Source organism: Convolutriloba macropyga, chromosome 12 (genome assembly GCF_964194025.1).
Source record: "Convolutriloba macropyga chromosome 12, txConMacr16.3, whole genome shotgun sequence".
Lineage (NCBI taxonomy): Eukaryota > Metazoa > Xenacoelomorpha > Acoela > Convolutidae > Convolutriloba > Convolutriloba macropyga.
Genome location: NC_134479.1, coordinates 46,928,901 through 46,941,879, shown reverse-complemented (window position 1 = coordinate 46,941,879; position 12,979 = coordinate 46,928,901). Strand labels below are relative to the sequence as shown.

The 12,979-nt window shown below is 32.9% G+C and overlaps 1 protein-coding gene across 1 annotated transcript in view; it reads right to left on the bottom strand.

Moving 5' to 3' along the window:
* The window catches only part of LOC142350516 (uncharacterized), an 88,512-nt gene that overhangs the window by 26,840 nt on the left and 48,693 nt on the right, over positions 1–12,979 (bottom strand). Inside the window, exon 9 of the mRNA XM_075402366.1 lies at positions 11,830–11,949. Coding sequence (XP_075258481.1) covers positions 11,830–11,949 — 120 coding nt within the window. The remainder of the gene's footprint in view (positions 1–11,829; positions 11,950–12,979) is intronic.

Below are 12,979 nucleotides of genomic sequence, written 5' to 3'. Positions count from 1 at the left end.
ATAAACCATATTTGGTTTATTGCAAAGAAAATTGCAATTCTTGTGGAAGCAACAAAGAAATATACGCTGCAAAGAGGTAAAAAGTGGTTCGGGAGATGAAGTCTGGTCTTTACTCAAGCCAGTTGATATCAACTTATTATGAGGCAACAATTTCTTTCTGATGATTTTCAAGAAAAAACCGCTTTTACCAGAAAAGCTCAGGAATTTTTGTAACAATTACCCCCCAAACTGTTTTTAGCTCCTTTTATAACAGTGACGCTTGTTTTTAATTTAAGCGTAGAGTTAGTATGATTGCTCTGAGTCTGAAACCCACACCATAAGGAATTCGATCATGAAAAGTCAGACTGAAAGGACCTCAAATCTAGAACCAGAATTAAGTCTGCTTGTTCTATTTTCAATGGCAACAATCCATTGCAACGCTATCTACCGCTTATCCCACCTGATTTTCTACTAATTTAAGAGTAGATTTTAAATCAATTTAGCATTTCTTTGCTTTGTTCTCGCCTTCCATCTACTCTTAAACCTCTATTTTTGATACGTGAATGCTGACTTTCTGAGTTCTTCTCGTCTGTGCTGCCACTGAGCCACATTACCTTATTTTTCTTAAGCGCTTGATTCTTCCCAGATTTAACTGGAGGAACTTAATATACTTTTTGCTTTTTCTAATCATAGATCTTATATAAATTTTACGCTCAATTTTTGGCGGTGAAGTTACTAAAAAGCGTTGATCTTGCAAAAGCTCAACAGTTAATTTTTCCGTTGCCCTTACATAAATTAGCTCTCAATTTAGCGATGACTTTCAAAACTTTTAGTACTTCATATTATCAATTAGCAAAGTTTTTATTTTACATATCCAATTGCCAAGTTTTATTAAACTAAAACGTGAGTTTCTTTTAATCTAACCTTTCCATAATTTTTACATTTTTAATTTGTTTGTACATTGTGAACTAAAAGTTAACGAACTATCATCGTACCCAACCAAACCTTGAAAAAATGGAATTAATTATGCTGGATTGAATTTATGTAAGATCTACCCTTAAAAACGCCAAAAATGTAAAGTATCTGCCTAGAAACTCAAAGATAGAAAAGCAGAAACGAAACATTTTTGAAGATCAACTATAATTTAACCAACCAAATTGTGAAAAAAAACTAAACTTAGAAAAGTAAAGATAAGTAGAATCGACGATATATTGAACGCAAAACTTGTAAGAGCTAAGCTCAGAAACAAGAAGCTATACAAACTCAACGCTAATTTAAAAACGAAAATATGTAATATCCTCGCCTAAAAACGCAAAAATATACAAGATCAACGCTAAATTGAACGCAGAATTGTGTAAGATCTACGCATGGAAGCAGCAAAATTATGAAAGTTCTATGCTAAAATACTCAGAGCTATGTATGGTCAACGCTAAATGAAACGCAAATTTGTTTCAGACCTAATCTTAGAAACAAAAAGTTAAATAAAAAGCTAGTTTGAACGCTTGAGCTAATATCATACATAATTTTGCGTTTCTCAGCGTAGGAAATCATAGAAAATTTTGTGTTGATTTTAGCGTTCATTTTACAATTTTTTTGTTTCTAGTCGTCCATTTTAAACTTTTTTGCGATGATTTTAGCGCTGATCTTCTCTAATTTTGCGTTGAGCTCAGCGTTGATCTTACACAACTGTGCTTTGAGTTTATCGTAGATCTTACAAGATTTCGCCTTGAAGTTAGCGTAGATCTTAGATAATTTTGCGTTGAATTCAGCAGTGGAAGATCTGAGATCAAAAAGGTATGGTGTCACAGTGGTAGATGAAGAAACAAGCATTCAGAGGGTCAGTGCAGTGGTTCGATCCTCTAAGTCCATAATTAAATAAATCTGGGCTTAGAAACCCAAAATTATGCAAAAGGAACGCTGAATTGGACGCAAAAATAGGTATGATTAACATTGAACGCTAAATTGAACGCAAAAATAGGTAAGTAAACCGAACGCAGAATTATGCAAGATCTACGCTTAAAAATGACAAAATGTTCTTTTCAAAGCCTCAATAGTAGATTTAACTTGCAGTGCATTAACCGCCAATTTTCAAAAAGTTTGATTTTTTCAGCATTGACAGTGGTCCCACAATATCTCGTTTAAAATATAAATAGTTTCTTTTTGAGAATCCGGGTACTTTTGTAGAAAAAATAAACACACCCAATTCAAACATATCTATTAGATCTTCCACTGGGCTGTTATAACGACTGGTCAATAAATAGAGCAGATTAAAGATATCAAGCAGTTATGTCTTGTTGAAAGTTAACAGTTTTTATAGTTTAAACAAAATTTTTTCATCAGTTAAAAGCAAATACTTAAGAGTCAACAAAAAAAAATTTAGAGTGAAATGTCTTTGTCATGAGTGAAGCCATGAGTGGCTTTGTCATTGAACAAACAGATGGAGAAAGTTGTCCAACTTTTTTTTGGCTGTTAATTATAATTTGTGCATAGACAGGTGGGTAATTTAACCTGACATTAACGCCAGACTACTTTCAATTCTGATATTAGATGTTTTGCTGAATCCTCGACTAATAACTGCAGATTTCACCCAGAAAGCAAACGCTTGTCAGATAATGTTGTTCTCCTTTATTGTACAGTTTGTGTATTTTTTCTTCAATCCGAAGAGAAACCTAACCAAAATTTAACTCAAGGTGTTTTGATACTATTCTGTAAAGATTGCATACTTAAAAAATGGTAAAATAATCAACATAAAAAAACTTTAATTGTGAAGAAGTCCGTATTTTCTTCAATCAATGAGCGGGTCACGATTTCTGTTAAAATCATCATCTTTTCAAACTCCAGAGTGTTTCACATAATTTTAATCTAACCGGCTAAATAAAAACTCTGTCAAATTTTTTCCCAACTTGCCACATTTCTTAGAGTTGTTGGTCATGATTTGCTGTTCAACCCAAAAACAGTTTTACTTATCCTTTTAATACGGTAATCGCAGTTTAAGTCATTCTACACAGCCGCTTAGTTCTTAGTATGATTGCTCTGAGTCTGAAACCCTCACCATAAGGAATTCGATCAGGAAAAGTCAGACTGAAAAGACCTCAAATCTAGAACCAGAATTAGGTCTGCTTGTTCTATTTTCAATGGCAACAATCCATTGCAACGCTATCTACCGCTTATCCCACCTGATTTTCTACTAATTTAAGAGTAGATTTTAAATCAATTTAGCATTTCTTTGCTTTGTTCTCGCCTTCCATCTACTCTTAAACCTCTATTTTTGATACGTGAATGCTGACTTTCTGCGTTCTTCTCGTCTCTGCTGCCACTGAGCCACATTACCTTATTTTTCTTAAGCGCTTGATTCTTCCCAGATTTAACTGGAGGAACTTAATATACTTTTTGCTTTTTCTAATCATAGATCTTATATAAATTTTACGCTCATTTTTTTAGCGGTGAAGTTACATAAATAAATCAATTTGCAAAGTTTTTATTTTACATATCCAATTGCCAAGTTTCATTAAACTAAAACGTGAGTTTCTCTTAAACTAACCTTTCCATAATTTTTACATTTTCAATTTGTTTGTACATTGTGAACTAAAATTAACGAAGTATCATCTAACCCAACCAAACCTTGAAAAAATGGAATTAATTATGCTTGATTGAATTTATGTAAGATCTACCCTTAAGAACGCCAAAAATGTAAAGTATCTGCCTAGAAACTCAAAGATAGAAAAGCAGAAACGAAACATTTTTGAAGATCAACTATAATTTATCCAACCAAATTGTGAAAAAAAACTAAACTTAGAAAAGTAAAGATAAGTAGAATCGACGATATATTGAGTTATGATCTTATTTGCAATAAACCATATTTGGTTTATTGCAAAGAAAATTGCAATTCTTGTGGAAGCAACAAAGAAATATACGCTGCAAAGAGGTAAAAAGTGGTTCGGGAGATGAAGTCTGGTCTTTACTCAAGCCAGTTGATATCAACTTATTATGAGGCAACAATTTCTTTCTGATGATTTTCAAGAAAAAACCGCTTTTACCAGAAAAGCTCAGGAATTTTTGTAACAATTACCCCCCAAACTGTTTTTAGCTCCTTTTATAACAGTGACGCTTGTTTTTAATTTAAGCGTAGAGTTAGTATGATTGCTCTGAGTCTGAAACCCACACCATAAGGAATTCGATCATGAAAAGTCAGACTGAAAGGACCTCAAATCTAGAACCAGAATTAAGTCTGCTTGTTCTATTTTCAATGGCAACAATCCATTGCAACGCTATCTACCGCTTATCCCACCTGATTTTCTACTAATTTAAGAGTAGATTTTAAATCAATTTAGCATTTCTTTGCTTTGTTCTCGCCTTCCATCTACTCTTAAACCTCTATTTTTGATACTTGAATGCTGACTTTCTGCGTTCTTCTCGTCTGTGCTGCCACTGAGCCACATTACCTTATTTTTCTTAAGCGCTTGATTCTTCCCAGATTTAACTGGAGGAACTTAATATACTTTTTGCTTTTTCTAATCATAGATCTTTTATAAATTTTACGCTCATTTGTTAGCGGTGAAGTTACATAAATCAGCGTTGATTTAGTATAGCGTTGATCTTGCAAAAGCTCAACAGTTAATTTTTCCGTTGCCCTTACAAAAATTAGCTCTCAATTTAGCGATGACTTTCAAAACTTTTAGTACTTCATATTATCAATTAGCAAAGTTTTTATTTTACATATCCAAATGCCAAGTTTCATTAAACTAAAACGTGAGTTTCTTTTAATCTAACCTTTCCATAATTTTTACATTTTTAATTTGTTTGTACATTGTGAACTAAAAGTTAACGAACTATCATCTAACCCAACCAAACCTTGAAAAAATGGAATTAATTATGCTGGATTGAATATATGTAAGATCTACCCTTAAAAACGCCAAAAATGTAAAGTATCTGCCTAGAAACTCAAAGATAGAAAAGCAGAAACGAAACATTTTTGAAGATCAACTATAATTTAACCAACCAAATTGTGAAAAAAAAACTAAACTTAGAAATGTAAAGATAAGTAGAATCGACGATATATTGAACGCAAAACTTGTAAGAGCTAAGCTCAGAAACAAGAAGCTATACAAACTCAACGCTAATTTAAACACGAAAATATGTAATATCCTCGCCTAGAAACGCAAAAATATACAAGATCAACGCTAAATTGAACGCAGAATTATGTAAGATCTACGCATGGAAACAGCAAAATTATGAAAGTTCTATGCTAAAATACTCAGAGCTATGCATGGTCAACGCTAAATGAAACGCAAATTTGTTTCAGACCTAATCTTAGAAACAAAAAGTTAAATAAAAAGCTAGTTTGAACGCTTGAGCTAATATCATACATAATTTTGCGTTTCTCAGCGTAGGAAATCATAGAAGATTTTGTGTTGATTTTAGCGTTCATTTTACAATTTTTTTGTTTCTAGTCGTCCATTTTAAACTTTTTTGCGATGATTTTAGCGCTGATCTTCTCTAATTTTGCGTTGAGCTCAGCGTTGATCTTAAATAACTGTGCTTTGAGTTTATCGTAGATCTTACAAGATTTCGCCTTGAATTTAGCGTAGATCTTAGATAATTTTGCGTTGAATTCAGCAGTGGAAGATCTAGAGATCAAAAAGGTATGGTATCACAGTGGTAGATGAAGAAACAAGCATTCGGAGGGTCAGTGCAGTGGTTCGATCCTCTAAGTCCATAATTAAATAAATCTGGGCTTAGAAACCCAAAATTATGCAAAAGGAACGCTGAATTGAACGCAAAAATAGGTATGATTAACATTGAACGCTAAATTGAACGCAAAAATAGGTAAGTAAACCGAACGCAGAATTATGCAAGATCTACGCTTAAAAATGACAAAATGTTCTTTTCAAGGCCTCAATAGTAGATTTCACTTGCAGTGCATTAACCGCCAATTTTCAAAAAGTTTGATTTTTTCAGCATTGACAGTGGTCCCACAATATCTCGTTTAAAATATAAATAGTTTCTTTTTGAGAATCCGGGTACTTTTGTAGAAAAAATAAACACACCCAATTCAAACATATCTATTAGATCTTCCACTGGGCTGTTATAACGACTGGTCAATAAATAGAGCAGATTAAAGATATCAAGCAGTGATGTCTTGTTGAAAGTTTTTATAGTTTTTATAGTTTAAACAAAATTTTTTCATCAGTTAAAAGCAAATACTTAAGAGCCAACAAAAAAAATTTAGAGTGAAATGTCTTTGTCATGAGTGAAGCCATGAGTGGCTTTGTCATTGAACAAACAGATGGAGAAAGTTGTCCAACTTTTTTTTGGCTGTTAATTATAATTTGTGCATAGACAGGTGGGTAATTTAACCTGATATTAACGCCAGACTACTTTCAATTCTGATATTAGATGTTTTGCTGAATCCTCGACTAATAACTGCAGATTTCACTCAGAAAGCAAGCGCTTGTCAGAAAATGTTGTTCTCCTTTATTGTACAGTTTGTGTATTTTTTCTTCAATCCGAAGAGAAACCTAACCAAAATTTAACTCAAGGTGTTTTGATACTATTCTGTAAAGATTGCATCCTTAAAAATTGGTAAAATAATCAACATAATAAAACTTTAATTGTGAAGAAGTCCGTATTTTCTTCAATCAATGAGCGGGTCACGATTTCTGTTAAAATCATCATCTTTTCAAACTCCAGAGTGCTTCACATAATTTTAATCTAACCGGCTAAATAAAAACTCTGTCAAATTTTTTCCCAACTTGCCAAATTTCTTAGAGTTGTTGGTAATGATTTGCTGTTCAACCCAAAAACAGTTTTACTTATCCTTTTAATACGGTTATCGCAGTTTAATTCATTCTACACAGCCGCTTAGTTGGTTAGTGAAGAGACAGAGTTTTTTTTAGTTGAGATACGAAATGCAAAAAAGAGGCCTAAGAAAAGAGTTCTTGGTCATGGCTACATTTTAAATTTCCGGCTCGGACCTCTGCCGCGGGGTCTAGGAAATAAACCCCCACTGAAAAAAAAACCCAATTAACCTTAGATAGGAAATAAACCCCCACGGAAAAAACCCACACAAATAAACCCTCACGGAAATGAAACGCATTTTAAGAGTGAATTTCGGCCATGATATTTTAGTCGGTTGTGATAGTTTCATAGCAAGTCCCACGGGCCGCTGAGGCAGGGCCATGGCCCGCGAGGCAGGCCCAAACGCGCTAAATGCGCAGCTCTCAAAAGTAAATTGGGTGTTTTTTTTTTCGTGGGGGTCTATTTCCGTGGGGTTTATTTCCGTGGGGGTTTATTTCCTATCGAAAATGAAGTGGGGTTTTTTCCTTTTTTTTCCGCAACCGCTGCAGCAATATGCAAAAAAAGTTCAAAGGATCAAATGTCTGAAACCTAAATCCTTGAAAAGAAGCAAATTGCGGACTGTGATCTATTGTATTAAGGAAATTTTCTGTATATCCAGAAGAAAACATGTAATGTTGTGTTTTTTTTTATTTCTTAATTTTACTTTTAGATTAAAATTCACTTAATGCAACAACTTTTTGTCAAAAGTCTTATTTTGATATCTCCATTTTTTGGCAGCTGAACGTACTCTTCTGACATTTTGTCCTTTATTTTCCCAAAGTGAACCCCAAAAGGCACCAATAGTGAAGATGAATTGAAAAAAATTAACAATCACCATTGTTGACGTAGGTGCACTCCTGAGAATATTTATTTGGCTGATTTAAAATAGTATTTGGCACCCTGTTTCATTCACAAAAATTAAAAAACCTCTCAGTCTTTTTTCTATTGTGTTACATTTTGATCTCTTTTTATGTATCTGTCAGCCAAATTAACTCAAATTGGAAAAATTAAAATCATCTCAGTTTTTCTTCTATTGCGTTACATTTTTGATCTCTAATTATGTATCTGTCAGCCAAATTAACTCAAAGTGGAAAAATTAAAATCCTCTCAGTTTTTCTTCTATTGCGTTGCATTTTTGATCTCTATTTATGTATCTGTCAGCCAAATTAACTCAAAGTAGAAAAATTAAAATCCTCTCAGTTTTTCTTCTATTGCGCTTCATTTTTGATCTCTTTTTATGTATCCGTCAGCCAAATTAACTCAAAGTAGAAAAATTAAAATCCTCTCAGTTTTTCTTCTATTGCGCTTCATTTTTCATCTCTTTTTATGTATCTGTCAGCCAAATTAACTCAAAGTGGAAAAATTAAAATCCTCTCAGTTTTTCTTCTATTGCGTTGCATTTTTGATCTCTTTTTATGTATCCGTCAGCCAAATTAACTCAAAGTAGAAAAATTAAAATCCTCTCAGTTTTTCTTCTATTGCGCTTCATTTTTGATCTCTTTTTATGTATCTGTCAGCCAAATTAACTCAAAGTGGAAAAATTAAAATCCTCTCAGTTTTTCTTCTATTGCGCTTCATTTTTGATCTCTTTTTATGTATCTGTCAGCCAAATTAACTCAAAGTGGAAAAATTAAAATCCTCTCAGTTTTTCTTCTATTGCGTTGCATTTTTGATCTCTATTTATGTATCTGTGAGCCAAATTAACTCAAAGTGGAAAAATTAAAATCCTCTCAGTTTTTCTTCTATTGCGTTGCATTTTTGATCTCTATTTATGTATCTGTGAGCCAAATTAACTCAGACTGGAAAAATTAAAAACCTCTTAGTTTTTCTTCTATTGCGTTACTTTTTTGATCTATATTTATGTATCCGTCAGATAAATCAACTCAGAATGGAAAAGACAAAATCCTCTCGGTTTTTCTTCTATTGCGCTACATATTTGATCTCTTTTTATGTATCCGTCAGCCAAATTAACTCAAAGTAGAAAAATTAAAATCCTCTCAGTTTTTCTTCTATTGCGCTTCATTTTTGATCTCTTTTTATGTATCTGTCAGCCAAATTAACTCAAAGTGGAAAAATTAAAATCCTCTCAGTTTTTCTTCTATTGCGTTGCATTTTTGATCTCTATTTATGTATCTGTGAGCCAAATTAACTCAGACTGGAAAAATTAAAATCCTCTTAGTTTTTCTTCTATTGCGTTACTTTTTTGATCTATATTTATGTATCCGTCAGATAAATCAACTCAGAATGGAAAAGACAAAATCCTCTCGGTTTTTCTTCTATTGCGCTACATTTTTGATCTCTTTTTATGTATCTGTCAGCCAAATTAACTCAAAGTGGAAAAATTAAAATCCTCTCAGTTTTTCTTCTATTGCGTTAAATTTTTGATCTCTATTTATGTATCTATCAGCCAATCTAACTCAGACTGGAAAAATTAAAATGCTCTTAGTTTTTCTTCTATTGCGTTACATTTTTGATCTCTATTTATGTATCCGTCAGCCAAATTAACTCAGAATGGAAAAATTAAAATCCTCTCAGTTTTTCTTCTATTGCGCTACATTTTTGATCTCTATTTATGTATCCGTCAGCCAAATTAACTCAGAATGGAAAAATTAAAATCCTCTCGGTTTTTCTTCTATTGCGCTACATTTTTGATCTCTTTTTATGTATCTGTCAGCCAAATAAACTCAAAGTGGAAAAATTAAAATCCTCTCAGTTTTTCTTCTATTGCGTTACATTTTTGATCTCTATTTATGTATCTATCAGCCAATTTAACTCAGACTGGAAAAATTAAAATCCTCTCAGTTTTTCTTCTATTGCGCTTCATTTTTGATCTCTTTTTATGTATCTGTCAGCCAAATTAACTCAAAGTGGAAAAATTAAAATCCTCTTAGTTTTTCTTCTATTGCGTTACTTTTTTGATCTATATTTATGTATCCGTCAGATAAATCAACTCAGAATGGAAAAGACAAAATCCTCTCGGTTTTTCTTCTATTGCGCTACATTTTTGATCTCTTTTTATGTATCTGTCAGCCAAATTAACTCAAAGTGGAAAAATTAAAATCCTCTCAGTTTTTCTTCTATTGCGTTACATTTTTGATCTCTATTTATGTATCTATCAGCCAATCTAACTCAGACTGGAAAAATTAAAATGCTCTTAGTTTTTCTTCTATTGCGTTACATTTTTGATCTCTATTTATGTATCCGTCAGCCAAATTAACTCAGAATGGAAAAATTAAAATCCTCTCAGTTTTTCTTCTATTGCGCTACATTTTTGATCTCTATTTATGTATCCGTCAGCCAAATTAACTCAGAATGGAAAAATTAAAATCCTCTCGGTTTTTCTTCTATTGCGCTACATTTTTGATCTCTTTTTATGTATCTGTCAGCCAAATAAACTCAAAGTGGAAAAATTAAAATCCTCTCAGTTTTTCTTCTATTGCGTTACATTTTTGATCTCTATTTATGTATCTATCAGCCAATTTAACTCAGACTGGAAAAATTAAAATCCTCTCAGTTTTTCTTCTATTGCGTTACATTTCTGTTCTCTATTTATGTATCTGTCAGCCAAATTAACTCAGACTGGAAACATTAAAATCCTCTCAGTTTTTCTTCTATTGCGTTACATTTTTGATCTCTATTTATGTATCTGTCAGCCAAATTAACTCAGACTGGTAACATTAAAATCCTCTCAGTTTTTCTTCTATTGCGTTACATTTTTGATCTCTATTTATGTATCTGTCAGCCAAATTAACTCAGACTGGAAAAATTAAAATCCTCTCAGTTTTTCTTCTATTGCGTTACATTTTTGATCTCTATTTATGTATCTGTCAGCCAAATTAACTCAGACTGGAAACATTAAAATCCTCTCAGTTTTTCTTCTATTGCGTTACATTTTTGATCTCTATTTATGTATCCGTCAGCCAAATTAACTCAGAATGGAAAAATTAAAATCCTCTCAGTTTTTCTTCTATTGCGTTACATTTTTGATCTCTATTTATGTATCTGTCAGCCAAAGGAACTCAGACTGGAAACATTAAAGTCTTCTCAGTTTTTCTTCTATTGCGTTACATTTTTTATCTCTATTTATGTATCTGTCAGCCAAATTAATTAACTCAGACTGGAAAAATTAAAGTCCTCTCAGTTTTTCTTCTATTGCGCTACATTTTTGATCTCTATTTATGTATCCGTCAGCCAAATTAACTCAGAATGGAAAAATTAAAATCCTCTCAGTTTTTCTTCTATTGCGTTACATTTTTGATCTCTATTTTTGTATCTGTCAGCCAAATTAACTCAGACTGGAAACATTAAAATCCTCTCAGTTTTTCTTCTATTGCGTTACATTTTTGATCTCTATTTATGTATCCGTCAGCCAAATTAACTCAGAATGGAAAAATTAAAATCCTCTCAGTTTTTCTTCTATTGCGTTACATTTTTGATCGCTATTTATGTATCCGTCAGCCAAATTAACTCAGAATGGAAAAATTAAAATTTTCTCAGTTTTTCTTCTATTGCGTTACATTTTTGATCTCTATTTATGTATCTGTCAGCCAAATTAACTCAGAATGGAAAAAGTTCCACTGAAATTTTTACAAGATCGTTCACCACTTTTCTTCTAATGCGTTAAAGAATTTATGAGAATTGTTTTTTCTACTTGAAAAACGATTGAATGCGGTCAGAATGTAAAGCCTGATTATCATAACGTTGCTGGAGTGACTTGGTTGAAATGTGATTAAATTAACATCCATTTTTAGTTCACATATTTGGAATCAAAATCCACACTACTAAATAGGCTCCTACTATTTGCCAAATAAATGACCAAGCTATAGTAGCAGAAAGGCGGTCGTGCTCTCTATTTTCGAAAACAATACGTGGATTGGGGTTATGATGAGAACGAGTCTGATGGACCTATTAATTTGTAATAAACTCACAGTAAAGTTTCCTTTCACTTTGTAGTATATTTTGAGGAGGTTTCTGGTTTCTTGGGTACCGGTGATTTCCACGGGAGAAGGGTACAAATCCACATTGAAAGATTTGATCTTCGTTTTGGGGGGTGAACCCTTTCCAACTAGGGTCAAGTTCATTCTGTAGCTGTCTGAGGGCATCAGATCGGTCAGTTCGAGACGGTTGAATAGTCTAAGCAAGAAAACAACCCTAGCTGGATAAACCCATAATGCGAAGTTTTTGAGTTTCTCTGGGGCAGAAAAATTGTTTACTGAAACGTTTTAGCACTAAAAAGCACTGAATATAACTAATTGAGGTGCCAAGCTACCGCGCTTCTATGTTGCCCATTGTGTGGATCTATTATCAATTTTTCATTGGAAAAAGTGAAAAATAAACAAAATTTTTCAACGGAAGATTCAAAAATTGCAATTTTGGTTGCAATTTTTACTTCAGAAACTTTGACAACCAATTAAGTGTTGAGCAATTTGCTGAACAATAGTCACCGATAGGGAGACAGGATAAGGACAACAAATGGGGAAAATCAAAAATTGATAGCTGAAATGTGAAAATAATGGTCGTTATTTGATTTGTTGTACTTCGGCAATAGCTCCAATCAATTTTTGAACAGTGTAAGCAAAACAGATATTATCACTTGGTTTATGATTATGATTATGTTACCTTAATCACACCAGTCCATGATTTAAAAAAGTTGGAAAAGATCCGGCAGAAGTCGATGGCAATTTTCCCCCGATCGGAGCAATCCAGATAAAACTCAGTCAAGATCAAAATCCTTCAGAAAACAATTAGTTATTTTCAGACCGGAGCCCGTATTTCAATCGTTGCTTGGTTTTACCTCATTATGGAAAGATGCTAATGGACAAGCTACAGTTTCCACTAGCGGGCATCCGCAAGTCAATTTTTTTTTATGTTTGATTATTTGAATTTTAAAGATGTCCTGTACGTCAAATGTTTGATAAACGTCAAGGCAACCCCAGTGATTGTGGAAATTTATCTTAATAAATCTGATAGGATGCTTTCCTAGAACTTTGTGTAAGTTCTTACGAGATCTTGCACAAAAAAAACTCCACAATAGCTGGGTTAGTCTGGCTTTCACTAGACGGAAATCAAACGTTGCTCTCAATAGTGAGATAAAAGTTGACACTTTTTTCAAAGAGTTTTACGATTTTAACTGATTTTTGAGCATTTTCATGAATTGCATTGA